Source organism: Canis lupus, chromosome 15 (assembly GCF_048164855.1).
Source record: "Canis lupus baileyi chromosome 15, mCanLup2.hap1, whole genome shotgun sequence".
Classification (NCBI taxonomy): domain Eukaryota; kingdom Metazoa; phylum Chordata; class Mammalia; order Carnivora; family Canidae; genus Canis; species Canis lupus.
Window position 1 is genome coordinate 26,756,124 of NC_132852.1, and position 12,305 is coordinate 26,768,428.

Genomic DNA, 12,305 nt, shown 5'->3' on the forward strand with positions numbered 1-12,305 from the left:
AAAGAGTTAATTAGTGATAAGTTACTTCAAATTCTATGCAGTTCTTTGACTGTGATCCTAATTACTATTTTTATTTTGGTTCTTTAGACCCAAATAAGCAATTCAATTATAGGGATAATTATGACTACAAACGTTGTTTGTGAAACAAAGGCCTCCTATAACCATCAGAGATAATGAATGCTCTTTATGTGTAGAAATAACGTATAAATATTTAACAGTATAGAATGATGAGTGACCAATTATGACTTGTACTCAATGGAACAGGTAGACTCTATGTTTTAAGTAAACTTTATGCTTTAAATAAACTTTTCTAAATTACTGAGTACTAAATTTCTAAGTAGTTTAAATAGGGAACTGTTTTGTGGATAACAAAACCTCTGATTTAATAATACATTTTATTAATTCAAGACCAAGTTAAAAAATATAATTTCCTCATTGTTTACTGATTTTGCCTGCTTACCTCTACCCTCTTTTATAAACATGTATGTGTACACACTTTAGATATATTTTATACAAAATTGTGTTTTTGTATAATAAGAAAACAAAAGAAGAAAGGGAAATTCTATAATCCCACTACTTAATGATTTAGTCTTTTTTTTCTGTCTTCAAATATGTGTGTGTGTATATTTCTGCCTGTATTTTTATATATTTTTAATCTAAAAGACTAATCTAAAAACACTTTTCTATGTTTTTCTGTTAGTATCCTGTGTTTCCTTGCATATATGGTTTAAAGTTTAAAAATTTTTTTTTAACTGCAGTAAAATATACAGATTTAAAAATTTAAAAAAGCAGGGGGGTTGGGCACCTGGGTGACTCAGTGGTTGAGTGGTTTGCCTTTGGCTTAGGTTGCGATCTCTCGTCATGGGGTGAGTCCTGCATTGGGCTCCCTGCAGGGAGCCTGCTTCTCCCTCTGCCTATCTCTCTGTGTCTTTCATGAAAAACTAAATCTTATATGTTCTCATTCATTTGGGGAATATAAATAATATTGAAAGGGAATATAAGGGAAGGGAGAAGAAATGTGTGGGAAATATCAGAAAGGGAGACAGAACGTAAAGACTGCTAACTCTGGGAAACGAACTAGGGGTGGTAGAAGGGGAGGAGGGCGGGGGGGTGGGAGTGAATGGGTGACGGGCACTGGGGGTTATTCTGTAAATAACTGGGGGTTATTCTGGTGTTAGTAAATTGAACACCAATAAAAAATAAATTAAAAAAAAAAGAAAAACTAAATCTTAAAAAATAATAATAATTTTTAATTTTGTAAAAATAAAATTTACCCTTTTAGCCATTTTTTAATGTATAGTTCAGTGGCATTAAGTATGTTCACAATGGGGCAGCCCTGGTAGCTCAGCGGTTTAGCGCCGCCTTCAGCCCAGGGTGGGATCCTGGAGACCCGGGATCAAGTCCCATGTCAGGCTCCCTGCATGGAGCCTGCTTCTCCCTCTGCCTGTGTCTCTGCCTCTCTCTCTCTCTATGTCTCTCATGCATAAATAAATAAAATCTTTAAAAAAAAAAAAAAGTATGTTCACAATGTTCTATAGCATCCTTTTAGTATAGGATGATGTTATATGAAAAACCATTTATTTAACAGAGCCTATATTGTTGGACATCTGAATTATTTCCAGGGTTTTCTATAATAATGCTTTCTTTTTTTTTTTAATGCTTTCATAAACATCTTGATGCAGAGTCTTTGTTCATGTAACGCTGTATTTTTTTCTAAAATGTGGTACCAGTTTACACTCAAATTATTAGTGTGTGGGCACAATTACATTTCCCCACACTGTGTCTGGTACCAAGCATTTTTTGGTTTGGTTTTTATATTTTAGATCTGAAAATATTAGTAAAAAGTAAACACACACTTTGCCATTTTGTTTCAAAGTTATAACGAATACCTTTTAAAATCTCAATAAATTTTAAAAAGTATTTAATTTTAATTTACTTGTTTATTAGTAAAGAAAGGAAATTCATTCTCAGATATTATCAATGCATTGATTGGGGAAATGTGAGTTTGCCATGCAGACTTTATTCAAATCCATGGAAGGAAAATCTTGAAATCCTCATGAATAAGGAAAACACCTATGGCCCAGTGAAGAGTAAGGGGTGATGATAGGGTGAAGGACACTGAAGTTGGAGAAATAAACAGAATCTAACATCTGTAAAGTTGTGCAAGTATTAAAAAACAAATAACAAGATGGTGATAGTTGTATTGGCATGTATCCTATACTTTTTGGTATTTCAGTAAGTGATACATAATTGACCTCTTTTCACCCAAAATTTTCAGCTTAATTTGAAGGATATTTTCTATGGAAACCTAGTTCTGACTTTCTGATAATGTATCTATGGAAAGATGTCTTTTACTTTGGAGACTTTTTCTTTCTTTCTTTTTCTTTTTTTTTGGGGGGGGGGAGACTTTTTCTTAGAGCCTGTTTTCTTGGATTGAATGAATTTCTGTAGATAGTGTGGAGTTGAAATAAATCTTTTTTTTATTAAATTTTTCTCATTGTTCTCAGTTTATATGCATAAAATGGAGGAAGATATGACCATTTTATTCTTTTAGTTTTATTTATGATGCCACTTTCTAACTATATAACACAGTAAGTAATAGCATGGAGGTAGTGATACTTAAACAATAAGACCAAATAAAATTTAAAGTAGAAAAGAAAGAATCATTAAGAAAGGTATTAGCTTTAAAGGTAAAAATACTAATGCTTTTATAGTCCTCTTTCTTTTTTTTTTTTTTCTCTTTCTTTTTAATCCATTGCAGTATAGCTTGTAATTTCATCACTGTACTATAATTTAAAATTGTCAGTGGCTTTTTTACCCTTCTAAATCCTCATCATCTGGACTTTGCATGATGTTGTTGCCCTTTGACTTCTATAATGTTGTCCTTTCTTGGTAATTTTTACCTTTCTCTGCCTAGTACATACACTGATTCTGATCAGTTCTGGCTCTTTCCCCCCATTTTTTCTGTCTGACACTTTTGATATTTCTTACCAGTTTTCTGGTTCTGTATTTCTGAATGCCTGTATTCCCATTTGTTTGTCATATTCCTCAGACTCACTAAATCCAGGCTGGCATTGTTTTACTTTTCATTTGGCCGTGAATCCCAATAATAGATATTTTGGCATTATCTTTAGTTCTTCCTTTGCAAAGTTCTTGTAACCAAACTATTACTACATATTTCTGGTATCCATTCATCTCTGATTTTCCTGGTATAATGTTAAGTGCTGTAATTTGTTTTAGATTTGGTTGTCAGGAGTATTTAAATAACCTTTATTTCTTAAAATATAGAGATGGACTTTGTATACATAATTTTTTCTTGTGAAGCATGAGGGGATGGGAGTCTCATTCATTTTGTATTTCTAGCGAAGTTGCCCAACGTATAAAAGGTGTTGAAGAAATGTATTTTGAATGAACTACCCAAAGACTAAAGGGAGAGCTTTCTTAGTTCTGAGTCCTGTATAGGAGGGAATCCATTTGAATGGTAGCCAATTTTTTAACCCTTTTTGCTATTAAAGACAGTATTTCAAGTGTTCATATTTGCTAATATTATTAAAGGAATATTAATGATTCTTTTTACAAAATTGCTTCATTGTATATTACCCTTCTTTTTTAGGGTTTGGAAGGAAGGATGTCGTAGAACACTTACTACAGATGGGTGCTAATGTCCATGCTCGTGATGATGGAGGTCTCATCCCACTTCATAATGCCTGTTCTTTTGGCCATGCTGAGGTTGTGAGTCTGTTACTATGTCAAGGAGCTGATCCAAATGCCCGGGATAACTGGAACTATACCCCTCTGCATGAAGCTGCTATTAAAGGGAAAATCGATGTATGTATTGGTAAGTATTACTTGATGATACCTAAATTGTAAGATCAACCTGACAGGTATAAAATTTTAAATAAAGGTTTACCATTTTTTCTTTTCTTTTTTCATTGTGTTGAGAATAGTATTCTCTCAGAATAAGTAGAGGCTTTTTATGACTTCTTATTCTTGGAAGCAATTTTTTTCCCATCAAAGGAAAGTAGGGAGATGCCAATATAAAGTTGGTTAAGAACGGGATTCATGACATTAACTCTCCAAATACAAGTCAAATGCTAACTGATCTGGAACTAAATTTTGATGGATTACTGTTATAAATTTAGTTAATTTACAGTCTCTCTAAAAGAAATACAAATTTTCCATCCTAGCATCAAATGAAAGCCATTATAAAATACAAGTTCTTACTGAATTGGATGACATACTCAGATGCTTTAGGTTGATTCAAGGAAAGTCATCTAGCACTAAGGCAAAATCTTTTTCTTTATGTTGCTAAAAGTGAACATCAGTATTATAGAGTGGTTCAAATACAGTAATGGAAAGCTTAATATGTTCAACATGTGCCATAGTCTAGTAAAAAAAGCAATTTCAAGTAAAATTGCAGTTTTCAACCATTTTAAATTTAGAGATGATATGAAATTGTATTTAATCAAGAGTTCCTTCTCTTTTATATTTATCTAAATGTGTGTGTGTGTATTAGAGTTTGCTTTATTGTATACCTTTCATTCTGAAGTCTAAAACAAGCTTTCAGAAGACAATCTTAGTTTCTTTTGGGTGTATCTATTTCTTTACCCTCAAGATGGTGGATGTTTGTTTAGTCTGTGGCAGGTTGATTTGCATAATTGTTATCTTCTGGGTTGACATTCATTTCAAGTTTAATCTTTCATGTTTATCTTTATCATAAAACTCAAATACATTTGTCATTTTTTTAAAAATTTTTATTTATTTATGATAGTCACAGAGAGAGAGAGAGAGAGAGAGAGAGAGGCAGAGACACAGGCAGAGGGAGAAGCAGGCTCCATGCACCGGGAGCCCGATGTGGGATTCGATCCCGGGTCTCCAGGATCGCGCCTTGGGCCAAAGGCAGGCGCCAAACCACTGTGCCACCCAGGGATCCCAACATTTGTCATTTTTAAAGATATAGTGGTGGTGTGGTTATTAAGATGTTTTCCCTCTTCAAAGTCATCTATTCCAGCCTCCAGTATATTTTTCATTTTCCCTCAAATTATTGCAATGCCTGACATAACAACTTCTTTTTTTTTTTTCCCTAAGATTTTATTTATTTATTCATGAGAAACAGAGAGAGGGGCAGAGACACAGGCAGAGGGAGAAGCAGGCTCCATGCAGGGAGCCCGATGTCGGACTCGATCCTGGGTCTCCAGGATCATGCCCTGGGCTGCAGGCCGCGCTAAACTGCTGTGCCATCAGGGCTGCCCACATAACAACTTCTTTATCACATTCTCTGTCATTATCTTTTGTAACTTCCACATCCATTGACATGAGCTTTTGTATACCCTGGTCCTTTTTGACCTTTGAGATCTTCCATTTTCAGTTGATTCTCTTATTTCCTTCTAAGTCCTTCACTAAAACACCACATCCTGGACTAAGTCATTACATAAAACTACCCTGAGAAACTTGAACTTATAAATATCCTCTCTCATCACAAAACCTCTTAAGTTACTTGTGGTAAGTTACCATGTGATTATTATTATTGAACTTGATATATATCCTAACTTAATCTAGACTTTCAACTTCCCTATCTTCATTCCTTCTTCCTTTACCTTGTCATATACATTGGATTCTTTTGTTATTAGTCATAGAATTTTATATAATTTTTACCTTCTTAAATTATTATCCTTTTTAAGCTTCAGTTTTCTATTTTCTACCTGTACTTCTCTGAATTTTCATTTGATCAGTGCTTTTAATATCTTATCAAAATTAGTGTACTTTCCTCCTACTCTTAATCCCCCTCCCAAACGTATGTAATAAAAATGCTCCTTTTATTTAGGTTCCGTTGAAATAAAAGACTAGATGTAGGACATGAATTTTTAAAGAATGGATCCCCATAGTCCCCCAGCCCCACGATCCTCAGTGTACTTTGGCACATACTGCTTTCCTTCTGTTTAAGTTCTTGTGTCTTATAAAAGTTGAGGGAAGGGAAAAGGCACCTTCAAACTATAATCAAAATATAATTGAGGATACAGCTGCTATTAAAATAGTTATTATGGGAAACAAGATTGGTTTATAGACCCTTTTGTACATTTAATTAGCTTTCAGAAACCCATTAGGAAACCAAATATGTCAAAGCTTTTGGCAGTTTATATATTGTAATTTCTGAATTTGAGTATAGTTAAAGAATTCTGAAATGTATACTATTGGGCAAATTTCTACTTTGGGACAACTGGTTGAAAGCTTGAATCTGATGGTTTTGAGAGATGAGTGTGCAGAATTAATTTTTGAAAGGTTTTTACCTAGATGATGGAATGCTGGCCTGATAATTTTCAGATTCATTGTATCTCTATATGTAAGGTAGAATAGTGAACTTTTGATATTTATAAAGATAGAGCCAAGGTACATTATCACTGGCTTAAGAAAAGCAACAGGATGGTTGCTTCAAAGCACTTGCTCTGGGCTTATATCCTGACCTGACCAGTTACCCACTATATGTGAGACTCAGGGCCACTTAAATACCCTGTTTCGTTATATGTGAAATGAGAATACTTGGGTTCTTGGAAGGATTAGCTGATGACACATGTAAAGTACTTAGAGTACTTGATATAGTGAACAGTAAATAAATATTGATTGCTATTTTTTAATTGAAATATAATTGACATATGTTACATTAGTTTCAGGTGCACAACATAGTGATTAGACAAGTTTATACTTTATGCCGTGCTAATCACAAGTATAGATACCATCTGTTAACAATGCAATACCATTGGCTATATTCCCTGTGCTGTACCTTTTATCTCCATGACTTATTCATTCCATAACTGGAAGCCTCTATCTCCCACTACCTTCACCCAGTTTTCTTATCTCCCCACCCCCTTCCTTTTTGACAACCATCAGTTTGTTCTCTGTATTTACGGATCTGTTTCTGCTTTTTGTTTATTTGTTTGCTTTGTTTTTTAGATTGCACGTATAAGTGAAATCATACGATATTCATCTTTCTGTGTCTGATTATTTCCCTTAGCATGATACCCTTTAGGTCCATCCTTATTGTTGTCAATGGCAAGATCTCATCCTTATTTATGGCCGAGTGATAGTCCGTTGTATATATATGTACACCACATGTTCTTTATCTATTTATCTGTCAGTGAACACTTGGATTGCTTTCATATCCTGGCTATTATAAATAATGCTGCAATAAACATAGGGTGCATATATCTTTTTGAAGTAGTGTTTTTGTTTCCTTTGGGTAAATACCCAGTAGTAGAATTACAGGATTATGTGGTATTTCTATTTTTAATTTTTTAAAAAGATGTATTTATTTATATGAGAGAGTGAGCAGGAGCAGTGGGAGGGGCAGAGGGAGAGAGAGAGAAAAAGGGAAAGAGAGAGAAAAACAGACTCTGCTGAGCACAGAGCCCAATGCAAGACTCCATCTCATACTCTGAGACCATGACCTAAGTTGAAATCAAGAGCTGGATGTTTAACTGACTGAGCCATCCAGGCACCTCTCAAAATTTTGAGGAACTTCCATACTGATTTCCAGTACTGGTACTGATTTCTGAGTAGCTGTACCAATTTACATTCCTACCAACAGGGCCTGAGGGTTCCTTTTTCTTCACAAACTCACCAACCCTTGTATTTTCTGCCTTTCTGATTCTGAAAGGTGTAATAGCTATTATTAATTGTTAAGATCTCAACCTGAATTCTGACTGCTATGTGATATGGACTTCCTGGTTTCTTCTGTTTGCCCTTTATTGACTTTTTTTTTAAAAGGCCAATTTAAAATTCTATCCCAACAAAACAAATAAATAAAAACAAACAGACTCATAAATACAAAAAATAACTAGTGGTTACCAGAAGGGAAGTCGGTCGGTGTATGGGCGGAATTGGGTAAAGAGGATTAAGAGGCATAGATTTCCAGGTAAAAAAAACAAAAATTTGGGGTACCCTGGTGGCTCAGTGGTTGAGTGTCTGCCTTAATCTCAGGTCATAATCCCAGGGTCCTGGGATCGAGTTCCACATCAGACTCACCATAGGAAACCTATTTTTCCCTCTGCCTGTGTCTCTGTCTCTCTCTCTCTCTGTGTCTCTCATGAAGAAACCAAAAAGTCTATCCTTTGTGTTTTTTAGATGCTCTTTAACTACCATTAAAAAGAACAAAATACAGCCTGAGATTATTTTTAAAAATCAACTTTAAATGCTTGGATAATTAAACCAACTACTTAAGACAGAGATCATAGTTCATTATATTAATGTTGCTGTTATGATTTTTATATTATATTTAACAAATACAATTTACTTTACAAATTAACATTTTTTCTACCTTTAGAACTTTTTCTTTTTTTTTTTTTTCCTTTAGAACTTTTTCATTTCTCCCTGCTTCTTTCTACTCCCAGATATAAAGTCATCAAAAATTACAATAAATGACATCTTTTCTGAATATGTCATGTGATTTTTTTTTAAGATTATCCAAGTGCTAGTGCTTTGAAATTTCATTTTTTTTTTTTGAAATTTCATTTTAAAAGCAAGTTATAGACCCATCTTTCACAAAGTTAATTGACATAAAGTCTGGGAGTCCTGAGGACATTTGTCTTTTTTTTTTTTTTTTTTTTTTAAATTTTGGCTAACTGGTATCCAACAGCTTTTCTGATTTTGGAGATTTAAAACTATGAGTGAGCATTATGGGGAGGAATACAGAAGGTTATAGAGTCCGACCTTTCTTCTTTCTACCCTGGCAGACAGGGATGGCCTTATTTTGGTCATTTAGACACACCCTTTTATATAGTACAATTTTGAGTATAAAGACTTAGCAATATTAAAGAATCATTTATAGCAGCAGTTTTTTTCCTGCAGTGTTGGTAGTGGCCCTGCCCCATTAAGGTCAAATTGGTTTCTGTCTTTTCCCAATGAATATAACTGAGACAGATCTTGAGAAGGTAGCTAGGTGGAAGTTCCAGTATGGGACCTCTAAGATATTAAGGAAATCTCTTTAATCTTTATATAATTCCATGCAGCTACATTATTTACATTTATACTGCACTCCCATCTCTTCTTATTCTCTGTGATTCTCAAGGGAGAAGGGGACAGAGAGCATGTTCCCTTTGGAGATTTCTGGGTTCCTCAGAAGGCATGGGACAGCACGCTGACTTCCACAGCCAACTATTTCAGTGATAATGGAGGTGTGTGGTATTGCAACACTGGTGGAATTCTGATTGGAATACCAAGCATTTAGACGTGAAAGCTCAGTAAACCAAATGAAAAATTCTCAAAGAAGGGAACATTCAGCATACCCAGAACTGCTGTCAGGGTTAGATAAACACATGAATGAACAAATAAAAATACATTCCCTCAGGGAAATTAAAGTGTAATAGGGAAGAAGCTTCCTGAGGCCAACACAATCTATTTTTTTTCCAAAGTAAGAAATCAATAGATGAATTAAAGACCACATTAGTAGCCTAGAAGATCGCTTGTGAGAAATAACCCCAAATACAGAGCAAAATCAGGAAGTCATAAAGCAAAAGGTAAATAAAAACAATTTTTTAAAAGAAAAAGATAAATAGACCCAGAAGTCAACATTATTTTAAAACTTACATGTGATAGGAGTTTCAGGAGGGAAAAAGAAAAAAGTAACTGATAGAAGAAATCATAATAATTAAACAAACAATAAGCTGGAAAAACCCAAGTCTTGAGATTGAAGAGGCTCATAGAGTTCCATGCTGTATTGATGAGAAAAGACACACTAAGGAAGATATATATGTATATACTAAAGTTTTCCAGGCAGAAAGAATAAGTTGCCTATAAAGGGGGGAAAAATTAAGCAAAGGACTTTCTATTTAGAACACTGAAAGCTTGAAATCAGTGGAATACCTTCTAAAGACTATTGGAAGAGAAGTAACTGAAATTCTCTTGATAAAGAGTTCTTCAGCTTTTTCGGATTATGAAAGGCTGAATAGAACAAGTGACATTATTTTAGAGAAACAAAGCTCCTGTCACTTTCTTTCTTGATCTCTGTACTTTCAAATAATGCTTGACTTCACTTATCTTGCATGCAAAGGACTAAGGATCCTTACTATATATATATATCTTACTTGGAAACCTCAAATTCAAACTGCTACTTTAAATCTAACAAATAGCACTTTAAAAATTTTTTTCAGGCTCAGTGGCATTGTATTATACCAGTTGGAGTCAAAAAGATGTGAGTCTTTGAGCAAGTTACTTATTTTAGTTATTAAAGTGGCAGTAATAACTGCACTTCATGTAGTTAGTTGTTAAGGGGGTTAAATGAGAGAATGTGGATAAAGTACCTTCATGTAATGTCTATGCAGTATATGCTCAGTAAATGGTAACTGCTCTCATGTTAATATAAAAATTACATCAGATATAATGTTCCTATTGTATTATATTCCTGTTGTAATATTGATTCAGATATTTTTATATTTATTGAAAAATATGAGAGAAAATAGAGATGTGATGATTTTTTAAGAAGTCTTTAAGGAAATTGGTTTAGTAGGAAAGATTAGGCAACCTTACATAGTATCATTTAATACCATAATTAAAGTTAGCTATTGAAATGAATTAATAAAAATTCTTAGGTACAGTTCTCATTTTTTCTTATCCCAATTTAGAATTTCAATTAATTATTTAATATGTAATAAGATTTCCACCTGATTCCCTGTTATTTACTATTTGGCAAGTCTTTGTTACATAATTGAATTTTATCTTTTCTTCTCTTTCTTTGCCATGGCAAAAGGCATGCCTTAGTTGGTGAGCATTCAACTGGATAAAACTTAAGTTCATTCAATCAAATGTAACATATTAACCTAGATAAGATTCTGGTTTAGAAAAAATTAAAGCAGACATTATTACATTATACAGCTTATGTAATTTTTATATAAACACACATATATATGAGTATGTGTGTGTGTCATTTTAGGTGATAAATAACCCAGTTGATGACTTGTTAAATTGCAGACTGATTAAAATGAACAAAGGACTTACCAGCAATAGGGAAGATTTTGCTTTTAGAGTAGTTGAAGACTATTACGGTCTGCTGCAAGGTACAACAAAATAGGAATTAGGGGACCTGATGACTACTCTTGCATTTCTCATTAGCAAGCATTTTGACTTGGGACAGATTATGGGGCAGATTACACTCTGTGCCTTAGTTACTTCATTTATCAAATGAAAATAATGAAACTGTTCTATTTACTTTTACCTTGCTCTTATTTTATAGAAATAATAGGAGATGGTTGAGGGTGACGTGTGTTACAGTTGTGCTTTTAAAACTTATAACTATTAGGGACATGGTATATGTAGTAGGCAAAATAATGGTCCAGAGATGTCCACATCTCAATTCCTGGAACCTGGAAATATTTTATTTATATAATCTTATACTTGATACAGAGATTTAAAAATAAAAGCTATAGGGCGCCTGGGTGGCTCAGTTGGTTGTCTGCCTTCTCAGGTCATGATCCCAAAGTCCTGGGATCAAGTTCTATATCAGACCCCCTCTGCCCCACCCCCTCCTCATTCTCTCTCTCTCTTTTCCAAATAAAATCTTTAAACAATTTTAAGAATAAAAACAGGAATTTTACTATCTTCAGTGTAAGGTATGATTAAATATTTCAGTTGAACTGAAGACTAATTAGAGCCCCAAGATTTCATTCTTGTCTCCCTTAAATCACTTATTACTGAGGGCAGATCTCCATTTTCTGTACTCGTGGTCCATCTGTTTCTAAAATGAGTAAAGTAACCATTGCAAAGGTTTACTGTATGAAGTGCTTTGAGACCATTCAAACTCTAATGAGCAGTTTGTTATTTAGTTTATTTCGTGACCCAGAAAGCAAAGGAAAGGTGATGTTGAAATCTCAGACTTTCATTTCAAGTTAGAGTAGGAAGATGTAAGGATGTGATGGAACAGGTTAGTGGGGATGGGGAAAAATGACAAGACTCAATAGTCATTGGTATTGTCATAGAGAACTAAATGCATAGCAAATTCTATTGGGCGGGGTATGAGGATTTGTCCTGTTTGTTGACAACTTTATTTGTGTGCTGTAGTTTGCTCTAGTTTTTCTGGAGAAAAGGAAATTTAGTAATTTAGTAGGTGAACCCTTAAATCTTAACTCTGGAAGGAAATGTTTAGTTGCTAAATTGCTGGTCAAATGGCCTACCACATGACATTGGCTCTCTGAGTTTACCTTCCCTTTTAGTTATTTTATTTCATTTATTGGTCCTTGAGTATCAGTTATGAGGTTTTGTATCAGAAAACCATTTCCTACCATAAAAATACTAAGATTTGTCATATAACTAAAAGTATA

At 34.0% G+C, this 12,305-nt stretch overlaps 1 protein-coding gene across 1 annotated transcript in view; it reads left to right on the forward strand.

Moving 5' to 3' along the window:
• Positions 1–12,305, forward strand: part of TNKS (tankyrase) — a 214,166-nt gene that overhangs the window by 26,435 nt on the left and 175,426 nt on the right. The window contains exon 2 of the mRNA XM_072776271.1: positions 3,614–3,838. Coding sequence (XP_072632372.1) covers positions 3,614–3,838 — 225 coding nt within the window. The remainder of the gene's footprint in view (positions 1–3,613; positions 3,839–12,305) is intronic.